Genomic DNA, 15557 nt, shown 5'->3' with positions numbered 1-15557 from the left:
CGAGTGTGACTAAACAGATTTATTTAATGAATCTCTTCGAGATTGCCTCTTTAAGTAAAAGATCTGAGGACTTCTTGCACCACTGGTCCCAGAACAGGGATCCCTCCTCCGTTGGCATTCCTGCGCTCTTTCTGAAGTTATTTTTGGGCTGTTTGTCTGTATTCAAATCGGGAGTCTAAGGATAGACGGTGTTGCATGTTGTGTGTGGCTCTTGGAAGGCTGAAGTATATATATATAGAGAGAGAGAGCGTTGTGTGTTGTAAAGCTCTTTGAGGTGAAAAAGATAAACTGAGACTAGACCGGTCAAAGAGTTGAATCCCTTTACATGCATCCCGGTGTCTTTGCAAACAACAATTTCTGTCGATCAGAAGCAGGATGTAGATTAGATACACTTGTGGTTTAGAAGCGTAAAACCCGACAATGATGGAATTTCCAGTTGAATAATACAGAAAAAGACTCCACAGTAGCACTTGACCAAAACGTTATTTATTAATATAAGCAATGTACCACGCACTAGAAAAAAGATACCTATTTTCACTCTAGATCCTGTTTTCATAAAATATTTCCCCCAAGAGTGATGATCCCAAGAGTACACCCTCCCCAGAGACCTCACCGATAAATCAAATCAGGTTCGCAGGACAAAGCAGATACAGATACATGTTTTTGTGGCGCGACTGACGCGCCGCTTTTCAGAGAAGCAGGGAAAGCTTTAATTGGGGTGACGAGGTCTCCGGAAGAGGCTCTTGAGCGAGTTCATTAAGCTCGCCAGCGCTGATCCCGGGTTAGTACTCTGATGCCAAAGAAGCTTTATAAATACAGTCAGCTGAAAACGCACAGGTGATTTTCATTAAGACGTAGAAAATAGTGATTTTGTTTTATTGAAGTATCTCAATGGACCAAGACACTTATAAAGTGTAGTAGAAATATCAGAGGTGAGGAGAGTTTACTGCAGTGTGGGCCAAGCTCTGGTCAATTCAGTCAGTTCTTGGATAGATGTCTATAGGTAGATCTAAAGTACTGATGAAACGTCACCGTCTCTGATGTGATACCACAGCAGAGTAAATAATTGCCCGCAGTGTAACAGCCCCTCAGCTGTTTCTCCAGCATCACTCGAGGTGGTTTGAATTGTAATTGCAAACCTCTGGACAGGCCACAAATGTGTCTGGAGGCCTCATGAATATGTAGGACCCCGAGGAATAAACTCATTTAGGCTGCTTGAACTGACTGAACTGGAACCAGATTGACTCCGGCCTCGCTACTGGCCTAACTTACATTCCATATAGAACGGTATGAAAATAGAAACATTAATTAGATACATCGTACATAAAAGCTTTTCTCTGAACATACAAATACTGGGGGGGGTAAAGTGGAGGTTGATTGTTCTACAAGCCAAACGATTGCAAAAAACACCATAGAACAGTGAACAAAAGCGTAACGCCGCCGCTAACGTCCGTCCCTGCGTTTGCTGTCGTGGACTCCAGCAAGAGTCACCGACAGCCATCCCAGATCGTCCATTTTCCTACAGTGTAGTGTACGGACAATATATAGAACCTATTTTACAGCATCTGTGATCATTGCCAGCAGGGCACTAGAAGATGTACCTTTAGGTCCTGCGTGTGGCAAGACATGAGAGAAACTGAAGCTTTCATCAAGACAATTTTATGCACTCAAGCTCTTCTTTTGAAACTAGAGGGAATGACTAATGCAAAATAAACGGGCCATGTACAGTATATGTTTGTATGGGAGTTCTGCAGCTCATTCTGTGCCAATATACAGTACATATACTGTATATTGTGAACAATTTCTATGGCCAGACATGGCTCCTAGACTTTTAATGTGTCAATTCTGGAAGTGTGAAGTTTCATTTAGGAACAGGGCAAAGTCATGTTATGACTCTGCTGTGGAAATGGACTTCACACTGACTTTAGTAAGACAAATTGTAAACTAGTAATAGTAGAAGCCAGGTCTGAAATAAAGCCCTCTGAGGTAAAAAGGCTCCGGTCACTAATTGAGAATTTAACAAAATGTTGAACAAGTCTTTCATACCAAGGCAATAATACACAGGGCCTGTTAATAATACAACAGCATTCTGTATGAATAAGAATAAAAGGGTGTAAAATGTGAAAAGGTTTTTATGTAGCTGTTGTCAGGAAGAAACCAGCTCTGCTCTAATCTGTTTATTCATTTACTGTACTATACAGAGTATGGATGAGATTAGCATGTCTTTACGCAGTTCTTAAACATTTTGCGTGTAACCCAGCTTTTATTATAAAACATCCAAATCTTCTTGGCATTTACTGTAACCTGCATCGCCTGTTTAAGCATAAACAAGATTTTACGAGACAGCCACTGCCCCGACACCAACTCATGTTCAACAAGTACCAACTGATGGCTGAGCTAGTTGACCTGCTGTTAAAATACAACCGCTGCTATAATTATAAAGTCAAACTAATTCTAGAGGGCTACAAAATGAATGACGGTTGTTAGAAGTGGTCTTCTGGGTTTGTTTCATCAAAGGATAGACAGCTCAGCATGTGAGGTAATAAAGATAATGGAGGGAACTCTGAAGCCGGGTCTCTCGCTGCCGCACCCTTTCTAAAGAAGGCACTATGGGTGCTTCGCCATCTCGATGACCAAGATTCAGCAATGCAACCACGTCTCCGAAGTCCCATCTGTCTGTCGTTTGGTTTCTGAGAGTCTTAAACGGGTGCTGGCTGGCGGCTCGTTGTTCTGCTGAGCGTTTTGTTGTCCTCGGAGTGCCACTGCTCAAAGCATCGTGGCGCACGTGTGTCTTTTCACAATCCCCACAGAGCGGATCCACCTTATTTCCTCCCCCACGCTTAGTTTTGACGTTAAATCACGAGCAAAGTGGCGGGGACTGTCTCAGCAGGGTCCACGGACTAGAGGTAGAGGTAGCTGACCCAGTAGACTATGTTGAAGAGCAAGAAGGAGGTGGGGAAGAAAACCCGCGAGTAGGCGTCCAGCTCGCAGATGTTGACGTGGATGCGTCCTTTCCTCCAGCCGCCTTCTTTACACTCCTCGTAGCAGCAGAAGAAGCTCTTGCAGTCCTTCCCGTCCAGGCACTCGTCCAGGCAGTTGTCGTCGTAGTCCTGCCAGAACAGGGAGTTGCCCACGGGCATCATGGAGCGAGGGGCGTGGCCCATGTTGAAAGCTGAGTAGGCCTGTACGGGATGACAGCGAGAGTTATTATTAGCTGTACACTGCAATTCAAGAACAAGACTAGGTAATGAAAATCAGGGTGTGTTTGTCGGTGCGTTGAAGCGGCCGTCGAGAAATTGCGCCACCTCTAATGGAGTGATTGATTAGTGGCAGTGGATTCATAATGGCAGGTCTATAAACACACATGTACTTATCACTGTTTTACATTGCTGAGAGCCAGTATACAATATTGAATACAAATGTGGAGAATCTCAACATGTGTCCACTTATCACTTAGAACTAATATTACTACACTAACAAACAACAAAATGGATGACAGTATACATAATAGTAATGTCTAGTGTTTAAAAAAATAATTCAGATTAACTTTTGGGAATAGAATATATATCGAAGTACAATACTGTTCAAACATAAAAACAATTGTTGTTATGCTTTTTATACACAGCTATAGTCCGAATTTTACGACGTGAATGCTCAATGAGTACCTCCCGAGAAAGTTAATTGTGTGACTTCCTCCCTGATGTTTTTAAAATTGTATTGGACAACCTAATTGGGGCAAAAATCTTTGCACAGCTCTTACAGGAAGAGTGGGAGGCGGGAGAGAAATAAGTCTTGTGGAGTAACAGAATTGACTGAGTGGGAGGCACAAAGGGGCCACACGGGTGGAGGGAAATATGAGACTTCCCCACAGACAGACTAGGCCAAAACACAGCACTAAGCCAGAAATGCAGAGGAGGGGACTGAATGTAACAGAACTTAATTGTTCAGGCCGAGCTGACAGTCTTTTTTTTTTTAGCGAGAGAGGGAAATGACAGCAGCAGTGGCTGACTCTTTGTAGATGTGCGCTGCTGCCGTTAAAGCCTTGAGCACGCCTACACAGAGCATCAGGCTGTTGCACAAGAAATGTTTTTAACTGACAGATATCGACACCCTATGGATTCAATCAGAACGAGTGTCTGATGGCACCATTAGTCGACATTGAAATGCTTATTTAATTTTGACTCTGATTTCCAAGGCGTTGTTTTTTTATCCCTTTGTTTTCCTTCGTCCAGACAGCTACCTCACAACCATTGGTACTGATGTCATGGGTCTCGACGGCCAAGGTTGCTATGACACCCATGAAGCTACTGTCCTTAAACTAATGAGATCATTATTAGCACAGACGTATAGCCTTAACCCACACAGAAGGACTACTGGTTGTTTGGCTTTGTGCTCGTTTTCTGTCCAGTCACATAAACGACGTTGATGAAAGATGCATGATTTTCATCAGGCTGTCTTCTGCAGCTGTGCTCAAAGAGAAAAATTAGCGGAGGTGGATTATAACACAGTCCCAGGCCATTACTCAGACATTCACCAGAGGCTTACCATTCTCTGCATCTTGGCAGGAGGTCTGCGCATGCTGTAGGAGTAGTAGTTGAGCATGGCGTACTCGATCATCGCAGCGAAGACGAACAGGAAGCAGACGGTGACAAACAAGTCCATAGCCGTCACGTAGGACACTCTAGGTAGCGAGTTCCTGGCCACTGTGCTCAGGGTGGTCATGGTCAGCACCGTGGTGATACCTAGGAAGGTAATGCAGCAATAAATATTTCGTAAAAATAATTTATGATGGATAGCTGACCAGCACTGGGGTGACCCAATCACTTCAAAGTCAGTGATTATACAACATGTGGGCAGAGGTCTATTAATCACTATCAATAATGCACATGGGGTATTCTGGGTAGATTCTTGCATCAATCCTGTGCCTCTATTAAACAGCTGAAGTGGGGATTTTCTGTGAGTGTGGTGAAGTAGAATAATTAATGAATCAGTTTTTCTCCCACAGCCTAACATATCTAAGAAGATCTTCTCTACAGTGAAGCTGCATCAGATTTTCCGACAAGCTCTACTATGACTGTTATCGACAGGCTATTCTATGACTGTTTTCCACATAATATACTATTTTTTTTTTTCACTTTTTTCGACATGCTATACTATGACCGTTTTTGACTTTTTCCGGCAGGCTATACTATGACTGTTATCGACAGGCTATTCTATGACTGTTTTCCACATAATATACTATTTTTTTTTTTCACTTTTTTCGACATGCTATACTATGACCGTTTTTGACTTTTTCCGGCAGGCTCTACTATGACTGTTATCGACAGGCTATTCTATGACTGTTTTCCACATAAAATACTATGATTGTTTTTTCACTTTTTTCGGCAAGCTATTCTATGACTGTTTTCCACATAATATACTATTTTTTTTTTCACTTTTTTCGACATGCTATACTATGACCGTTTTTGACTTTTTTCGGCAGGCTATACTATGACTGTTATCGACAGGCTATTCTATGACTGTTTTCCACATAAAATACTATGATTGTTTTTTGACTTTTTTCGACATGCTACACTATGACTTCTTACAGTTCAATTAATTTTTTTTTTTACTTTTTATTATAATTTTCAACACACTAATACTAAGTTTGTATTTTTGACATAGTATACCACAAATACATTTCGAATGCCATGCCGATGCACTGCCACCCATGACAATGGATGACATTGTTGTGTGTTGCGTGCTTATGCAGATTTCTGAAGAGAAGGCACCATTGACAAATGCCTTCCAATCCATCCGATTATAAATAGTAGTCCAATTACTTTTCTTAGTACAGTTAGTTTTCACAACTGATGTATTATTAAGTGTTTACACTAATCAAACAAACTGGTCTTTGGGGTCAAGTGTCGTTAGTCAGATCCGTAAGCCTCCTTAATCACTTCATGAGGTAACTAACCTTTCCTAAAATAGGTGTAAAATTGTTATAGTGGCTGGTATCAATAAATAATTGTCACACTGGTAAATAACTATTGTAATTGAAGATAATTTTTGAGGTTTGTGTTACTCATTGTGTCATCACTGCTATTGTTTAAGATACTACTCCCCATGGTGTCTTGAAGGAGAATATTGTGTTTCGCTTGGCAAAATGAAATCAATTCTCAAAGAAAGATGCACCCAGTGACATTAATGCCCACTGGGTGCATTGATATCTACATCTATATCATCCTCGTAAGCTTGCCGTCTTTCCCTCTCCCTTTCTCTCTTCCGTGTCCCTTTCATCCTCATCTCCCACATGTCTTTCGTGGCAGAGTGTGCCACTGTTTTCGCCTGTGGTTTCCATAGAGACGAGTTGCTCCCATCTATTTCAAGCTACCTCCTTTGGTTTAGTGCTCGTCTAGACTTTCTCTTATTCGCCAGCTCATTAGATTTAAACACCAAACTAGGTAAATGAAAAAAAACTCTGCTTCCAATGCCCCAAATCTTACTTTCTGTTCAAATTCAAATGTCCTGTAAACAGTGTGATCTCAAGAAAACAGCAAGTGCATTGACACCATTATCTTGCTCTCCGTTTTTTTATTTTAATCACAAGCTACTCAGTTCGCTGCCAAATCAAATCAAGGTGCCGACCTTTTCTTTGTACAGTTTCATTCATTCTGTGGGAATTGTCGCAACATGATGCCATAGCAACAGGGTGAATTCGGTCTGTGCAGGCGATCTGAACAACACTCCCAAGTCTCACATCTACAGACAGAAAACAAGAGCCATCACAAAGAAGTGAGAAACGCTCCAGTGCATATGCCTGTGCAAAACAAATATGCTACGGAGTGCAGAATTATGTTCGCGGTGTAATCACAGCAATAAGAAAGCACAGATTTGTTTTATTGTACATGCATTTACAAAATTAGATTAGACGGCATAAAACAGACGTTGGCCTTGGTGGAGTGTCTATAAATAGGACTGAGGAGTACCAGTGGCCGGGTCACAAGACTGCATAGATTTTATTTGGACTCCAGATCAGTGTTTTCTTTCTTTTTTTCAAAATTCAACTATAAAGCTGGAGGTTTGAATTTTGAGTTTTTCGATATTACAGCTGCAATTTCTAACTTTCGCGCATACAAAAACAGTAAGCCAAGACGAAGCATTATGTGATTATGAACCCGTTTTGGCCAGTTTCAGTTCTCTGTGGCTGTCACTACGGTTTGTATCAGTATGCTTGTTTTGAATAGCAAGAAGAGAGAGATCACTGCGGCCCCAAATAACAGTGAATATATATGTTCTGACAAAGTAGGCTAATGTGAGGTTGAAATTATGCAGTGAGAACAGTTGAAGTGGAATAAAAGTGTGTGTTATTTGCAAAAGTGAAGGCGTTCCTGGTTTTAACTCTGAAGCACTCCAGCACATCGACACAAAGTACGATGCAGTGCACATCGGAGCCGACAGTCTCCTCTGCGAGAGCTTGTTTGTTTGTGGTAATTATGCTGATGCTTACAAATTAATGGCCTCGTGATTGAGGTTAAAATGCTACACATGGCAACTTCAGTCTAATCAGATTAAAGGTGTTTCACACACTGCGTAGAGGCCTAGACTTAAAGCCATGCATGTAATCAGTGAGACGGCCCGACATGAGTCCCCTATGACCAAGGAGACACTTGGCACTCGTCTATAATTTACCCAGCTATGCATTTTGGTCAGCTCTATATTTATACACCGTGATATATGAGAGAAAACTTTCATTTTTACTACAGTATATGAAGTTTATTTTCCTTTAGACCCTAAACAAACATGAGTTTGTGTCTGTGGTGAAGAGAGAATCCCATTTAGATTCCTCATCTCTTCACAGCACAGTTCAGGGACTGATGTCTCTGTACTACCTCCTATCTTCAACTCGCTGCCTTCTTGGTAGTTTCCACAAGCAACATTGTCAGATCTTACAGCCGAGCCGACATATCACCATTGACACCATTCATGTGTGTGAATGACAGCTCTCACAGGAAAACCTTGTTTTTTTTTCCTCCACCACTCCCATAACAAACAAGCTTCCTTTGTCGCCAGTACTTGCTGCAAGCCAAGGCCCAATATTTGAGATGAATAGATACTAAAAACAGGGAGTTGTTTGGGTATTGAAGCAAATCCTTTGGTTTAAAACAGTTCCAGTTAAAACGGTGGATAACGGAGACTCTCCTCCCAAGAAAAACTACAATCAATCAATTTAATGAACTCCAGTTCTCTGTCACCCTCTCAAGCGCTACATTCTCAACTTGTGCCTGGAGGTGGGTTTATTTCCCACCCTCCCATATCTCTGTCAGGTTCCATCTGAGCTCCAGATTTTGAGGTCTAATGGGAATCAACCGGAGCTCTCTCACTTCCACCTCTCTGCTATCCACAGGTCCTGCCGCTGAAGGAATAGCAGGTGAGTGACGGCTCTTTGGAAATACCACCTGGAACATGTTAGCAGCTTGTCAAGGCACACTGCCTTGAGGGGTTGGGTGGGGGTTGCGGCATCACCTGCCTTTCTCTTCCACTTCAACCTCTCCGCTGTCCGACCGATCCTCCTCCCTCCGACTGACATTTTCCCACCTGGCGCTACATGCCAGAGCCTTTCACTTAACAGTCTTGTTTTGTTCCCCTCTTATCTCCCCTCACTCCCTTTCAGCTCTGGGATCAGGTCTCAGGCCGACCTGAAAACGGGGGCGATGTGCTCGAGAAGAAAGGCTAAATGACTTTCTGTTGTTGAGCCAAATGGGGATGTTTATCAGGACTGGGACAGCTTGCTTCTCTGCGCTACCTGTTGTTTGAGGGAGATCACAAGCTTTTCACTGCCTTTGGTCATGTATCACACCGCCACCCACGTAATGTAAGCCTCGACTGTGCTGCTTTTTTTTAGGTAAGCAGCCAGACAGACAGGTTGACAGACGGGCGCACACACACATTGTGAGCAGAGTGATATGTCAAATAACAGCAACAAGCTGTTAAGAGCTATAACTGCGACCCAACGACCCTTAATGTTTCCTATGCAGCCTAGCCAAATGAAGCAAAAACTTCTAGTTACGAGACTATTGTTAGATACAGACGACTTAATAATCAGTTGCAGTATTTCAGCACAAAAAAAACTCTTGGTCTTTTTCTCTTCACACTGTTTTGATGTTCAACTGTCACCATGTCATCAACCTAACAACAAAAAGTATCGTGAGCAGAACGCACAACACAATCTCTTCTTATCATCAGCTTTCATTAACGGCACGAGACCAAAGGCTCCATTTGGCGCCGCGCACGCTTGAGTAGCAGCGCTGGCTTATTAATGAATTCCATATAACATGAGACGACTTTATTGTTCAACTATGAGTGAAGTTCTCTCTTTGGGCTTGATAACGGATCGGGAAGGACAGAACTTCTTTATTACGTTCCAAATGACCTTCTGTGATATTGGCTGACTGGCAGGCTGATGCAGACTGAGGACTGAGTGGAATTAAAGTACTTCAGAGTTGTGTGAGCCGTCTCGGTGGTTTTGGAGAGGCGGTACCGGATTAAGCTCATCCATAAGAGTCTAACCTTCAACAAGTATTACCAAAGTGCCAGAGAGCCGAGGGGACGTTTTAACTTCTACTTTATACAACAATTTACGGCGGTACATTGCAACCAAGTCCACCCCAGAGTACATGAGCAACCCCTCCGCTACACTAAAAACATTCCCTTCACCCTCAGTGCTAGTTTGTGTTTAGCGCTGATAGCAAAGTTAGCACAGAGAACGCATCGAGAGATAAATGCATATATCGTTAAAGATGTTCTTTGGGTTAAGGTGGAAAGGGAGCTCTCTAGACTCCAGACAATCAAAGCTAGTGGGCCAGGGTACTTAAACTTCAACCTTCCCCTGAGGCTGAGGACGACCTCCTGCATCGACTCAACGACTACAGACCTCTGCCACAAGTCATGAAGACCTTCGACAGGCTGGTCCTGTCCCACCTGAGGACCCTGCTGACTGCTTTCCTGGACCGGCTGCAATTGGCATAGCAACCAAACATCAGAGAAGAGGATGTCGCCATCATCATCTACATTACATTAGTCATTTAGCAGACGCTTTTATCCAAAGCGACATACAATAAGTGCATCAACATTGGTAATCAAAAGAACTACTAGTCACCAGAAGTCATAAGTACATCTCCTTTTCCAAACAAGCATCTAAGAGCATGAAGCAGAGCATAACTCAGAGGCAAAGTACAGTGCAGAAACAAGAAGAGCAGTTAGTGCTATAAGTAATACGAATACAATAAGTGCTAAGTGGAAGGCTCAGGGCAACCAATCGCCCCGAGGCAGCAGAGCGAAGTGGTCGGGCGGGGGTGTAGGGCTTGACCGTGGCCTGGAGATAGGAAGGAGCTGTTCCTTTCACTGCCCTGTAGGCCAGCACCAGAGTCTTAAACTGGATGCGAGCTCTTACAGGTAGCCATCTCTCACCGGAGAAGCAGGGCAGCACTGTGAGAATCAAGTTCTCTGACTTCTGCAGTGCTTTCAACGCCATCCAGCCCTCTCCTTAAGGTTAGGCTTCTGGCGATGCAAATACAGTCTCTACATTCTGGTCCACTGATCAGGGTTTCCTCTCCACTAGTTACACCTCCGCTTTAACTCGCTTTAGTTCCTGCCACCTTTGTCGATCTGTTTGCCGCGTGGTGCAACAACAATCGCCTGGGGCTCCTTCACAACACTGGAGAGATCGTCATAATTGACATAGTATAGCATGTCATGTTACTAATTGTTGCTTCATATTTTATATTATATTACATCTTTATGTTAAAGGCAAGCACTAAATACCATTATTTAATAATTTTATCTACTAGTCTGGACTGTTAACATCTGCTGCTATTAAATCACTAATATCACTTTACTTTGCAATTTTTTTGTCGCAAATTTAAACTAATTTGGTTTTAGTTCTTTTTTTAATCCTGCGTTCTCCACTAAATTGTTAAATATTGAAACGATGGATACCTCGCCTAAGGTGGTTTTTGAATTTGCCAATTAGATATTCAGTCTATATATTCACTCTATATAGTACACTGTCATGGACATGACCTCGCCACACACTTACCTTGAGTTCCACCTCAAACAGGGACCGCCAGCACAACATCATCCACAGGAAAGCAAATAAGCTGATGGTAGGCATGCAGCGGGGGAGGAAAATGACTCAAAACAATTGTCAACTCATGCAAAGAAAATAAGATTAACAACACAATAAAGCATGAAACGGTAATAACAAACACTGATGGGACACGCACTTCAAATTAGGCTTAATGAACAGCTCAAGGTGAAACATGCACATTCATTTATGAGTGGCTCATATCTCTCACACACAAACACACACACACACACACACACACACACACACTTTTTGTTCTCTCACTCCACAACAATGTTGAGTGATGTGCAAGTATTCCAGTAATATGATGGCTTTTTCCGGTAATAACTACTGCAACAAAGGCTGAGTTATAATATTTCAGTTACCAATCAAAAAGAGATTATTGCTTTTGCTATCAAGCGGTCTAAATCTCAGATTGAATATGAATTATCAAAAAAACCTTTAAATCCTGCCACCAATTTCCGATTCATTTTCCTCATATTAGACTCAGCTGTGGCAGAAACATTCATATTATCTGGTGAAAGTATTAAATTAAAGCAAGTATTGGACATTAACACTATTCCCCGCCACCAATCGTCCACAGGACAGAAGCGAGTTACTTAATTTGTCGGGTGTTAAGAGAAAACATATTGCAACAAATTACTGCTCCAAAGGAGGACTACGTTATATGAGCCATTTCCACGCGTGCAGCTCCCCTCGCAGCCACACGGGTGGTGCAGGTGTGTTACCTAAAGCCGTCCTCGCAGGCGTGGCGTCGCTCTTGATCCAGAAGGAGACCCAGGAGAGGACCACAGTCAGGATGCAGGGGATGTAGGTCTGGATGGTGAAGTAGCCCATTCTTCTGCTGAGGTCGAAGTACACGCTCATCACCACATAGTCACCTGCCAGGAGAGAAGAGATGCAAAATAAACGTTAACGTGCTAAACACAGCCCCACACAGGAGTGAGAAGTAACCATTTTAAGTTGCATCTGTGACCCTTTTATTTAAGTTACACTTTTTTTTTACTCCACCCATGGACAACACACGTCATCCCTGAGGATCACCGATGCAGCACGCTGGCATGGAGCTGGAGGCTCCATCACGCTGCGCTCTCAACTTCTTCATCAAAACAGAGGCCAGAACCACATTTCACTGCACGAGTGTTACCATCCTGCACTTTATTAGAGCAGCTGTGACAGTCTGCAGATTAGTCAGCAGATTTTGTAAGAAGGAGTACCGCCAGGGGCCGGAGAGTGACCCCTGAGGAACACACAAAAAGAGCCATTTAGTGTCAGCGGAGTTTAGCTGAAACCATTTCAGACAGTTTTCTAATGAGACCGTTAGAAGTGTCTAAAGATCTACGGTGACGTTAATCAAAACGGCTTCTGTGCAGCGAAGAGACGATAAACGTCACTGAAATGTGTCAAAGTCGTTATTTTTTGTTCACACGAGACATCAGAGAAGTGTTACTTTTAGTGTGATGGTCTGGAATTAGATCTGTAATTGCTTAAAGTAAAATAATCTGGATCAAATGAGACGGCAGACAGATGGGGAAAAGACACAAACTGACGGATTCACAAGGAGCAGAGAGACAGAGACACAGAGAGAGAGAGAGACACACACACACGATATTCAGTTAAACAACTGAATATTGCAGTGAGTGAAGTGAAAAACCTCAATGGAGCTCAGAAAACCGAGGAAGAACTCGTCACATTGTCACAACCGATGTGAGGGGATAGGGACGGACTCCATTCTGCTGCCTCTTTACAGGTCTGACTAACAGCAGGACGCTTTCTTTCTGGGGACGTTAATTGACAGCGGCGGGGAGACATCGAGCCACAACACTCGGCGAACAGAAGCCATTGTTCCGTAACCTTGACAAAGTGCTACGCATCAGACGAGCATTACTTTAAATGTCACTGAAGATCGTTGATTTGTAATCCGCCGCCACTCAGGCGCTTCCATGAAAAGGATGTCGGATTGACTAAAACATCTGTGGAAGAAGACCTTTTGTCCTCGGCCCGCAGCTGAATCTCACCTCATGCTCCGCGTAGAACTGAAATAACCATTTTGATCGCCAGGTGCAAAGAAATGAGCGCCGTGTCATGGTGACACCGCTGCAGAGGAGTGTTTGTCGATGCCAAATGTCAGCATGCAACATGTTGTCTGCTCACTGTTTTTACTGGATGATTGGCATATATTATGTTTAGGTGTTATATAACTAGTGTGAGACCACTTTCTCACTTTTAAAAGCTAGCTCACGTTCACAAACATTCATTGAACGTTCCCCGGCCATGGAAGTAACACATTGGAGGTCATTTAGGTGATGTTCCCCTTTAATGGGGGCCTATCGTACAGAGTGGTAAGTGTGGATAATGTAGGAAATATGTGGATTATTAAAAGTGAAAATCTAATATGATAAACTCCGGGTTTCTTATGTTCTGGACAGGATTAAAACCAGGAGGAGACTAATAACAGATGCAGGCGAAGGTCCTACTACACATTATGTACAAACTATTTAACAACAAATAATTTCTGTATTTGGTTTTCATGTTTTTTGCTCAAGGGTAACTTGTTTAACAACACTTGTGTAGATAGCGCTTAAGAAAAGACTCATTTGGAAGAATTACTGTTAAAGCATCGGGTAATAAAGTGTGTGGAAGTGGAACATAAAGATAATATGTACGGTACATTTAATCACCGTTTATTCATCTTAAATCGTTTCTGTAAATCCCATGGTTGCCAATACAAAAATGCTATTAGTAAGACCAAAGAGAGCATTTCATAGCCCATTAAGGAAGGATGCATGTAATCCGATCCCGTACTAAAGAGAATTAATTAACTGTACATCACAAAGAGTACCGCAAATTACCAGGTTGATGTTATAACAAAAGGAAATCTTGATCACAACACAGTATGCGCAACACAAAATAAGAAGAAAATATAACGGTCTAGTTATAGCCATTTATGTCCGAGATGAAGAGCATGTTCCTTTAAAGCAATCCAGAGAGGGTTAAGATTGAACATAAATGCTGGCTGGTCTGAAAAAACAATCTAAAGATACTAACAGGGGTAAATTAAACAACACTTCAATGCAGCTCGACTTCCTCTCAGGACAAAACAGATTGTCTAATTTGACAGTTTAATGCACAGGAGATAAGCGTCATTTTGCACAGTCATTCTTGCAAATTGTGCAGGATGATAATGGTGAGCTTGCGTCGAGGACTGTATGGAGGCTATAAAGTAAAAAAAAAAGCACACAGCCAGATGGACCGTCTATAACCGTGTGCAGTGTGGAGACTGCATTGTAGCAAACAAGCCCTCTGTTTCCATTCTGTTAGGACAGTAACAGCCCCTCTGTTTACACACTCCTGCAGAATACTTATTAGCCCCAGCTGACAGTTTTTCTAGCTTTGTCTACAGACTCTGTCTGCCATACGGTCAGGTCGGCTTTCTGTCTGGAAGCCGTGAGGAATTGTTTTTGGGGGAAACCGTTTCATTAACTTGACATTACTGCAGTTGTGTACGAGTGCATTTCTTTCCCTGCACCACGTTTGGATATCTTTTCTGTGTGTGTGTTTGTGTAAACTAAAGCATCACTGTGGGATGGTTATCAAGGATTCAGTTATGAACCTGATTACAGCAGCACAATCAGATATACTTTTGTTATGCAGCAGGTAGCTGAAGCAATGCTAGCGAGGCTTTAGGATGAGTTTGGGTGACTCGTACTTTGTTTTTATGCATGTTCTCGTCTTGTCGTGATGTACTTGAATGCAGTTTTTAATGATAACACAACATTCTAGAAACATTTGAAAGGATGGTTGCTTGATTTCATTGACGATCGATTTTGTCGGCTGAAATGACAAGACTGTGGCTAGCTGATTAAGCTAACGTTATCTCCTCGGATTTGTTCAAAATGGCTTTAAAAAATTATATATATATATATTTCCAGCAGACTTGTTTTAAAAGGAAAACCTTGTGAAAGGGTATTAAATATACACGTAGTGGCTAAATACACAATATAATTTTCAAACCAGAACAAGTATGGCAAATAAAAATGTAATGTAACATTGGCTGGTTGCCGGAGAGTGAACTCAAATAAACGTACTTCAGCTATAACCGAGCATCTCTCGCACACATCTTCAACACGTGAAGGAATCACAGTTGCTAAGCTATGATTGGACAATTGATACGTTTATTTTTGAATGTCTGCGTGCCTGATTTTAAAGTGGCTAGCTTGATGAGCAGAGCAGGAGCATCACACTGAACGTCCCTATCGCGTGACGATGCAATCAGAGAACAGGGCATGGGATTGTCAGCTGTTTCACGGACGGATTCTTTACAACAGGCGTTTGAAGAACTTCCAGGGTAAAGAAAGAAAAAGACAGAACATCAGCATTTCTGCAATGTAGCTGCAGAAAATGGCATAACGGGAGCTTTTGAGGAATTTGC

At 42.4% G+C, this 15557-nt stretch overlaps 1 protein-coding gene across 3 annotated transcripts in view; it reads right to left on the bottom strand.

The window, feature by feature from the left end:
- Nucleotides 1-480: 480 nt before the first annotated feature.
- Nucleotides 481-15557, bottom strand: part of LOC137878951 (gamma-aminobutyric acid receptor subunit gamma-3-like) — a 51608-nt gene continuing 36531 nt past the window's right edge. For 2 of the 3 annotated variants that reach the window (XM_068719485.1, XM_068719486.1), the window contains exons 8-10: nt 11854-12006; nt 4546-4742; nt 481-3182 (exon numbers count right to left, since the gene is read on the bottom strand). In XM_068719485.1, coding sequence (XP_068575586.1) covers nt 2901-3182; nt 4546-4742; nt 11854-12006 — 632 coding nt within the window. In that variant the 3' untranslated portion in view covers nt 481-2900. Of the gene's footprint in view, nt 3183-4545; nt 4743-11077; nt 11139-11853; nt 12007-15557 lie in introns of those variants that run through there. The other variant, XM_068719488.1, reaches the window with a different exon arrangement.

Source organism: Cebidichthys violaceus, unplaced genomic scaffold (assembly GCF_023349555.1).
Source record: "Cebidichthys violaceus isolate CVI_PGR_0920_01 unplaced genomic scaffold, fCebVio1.0.p SCAF_24, whole genome shotgun sequence".
NCBI lineage: Eukaryota > Metazoa > Chordata > Actinopteri > Perciformes > Stichaeidae > Cebidichthys > Cebidichthys violaceus.
Note: the sequence above shows the minus strand (reverse complement) of the source record. Positions and strands in the feature narration are given on the sequence as shown.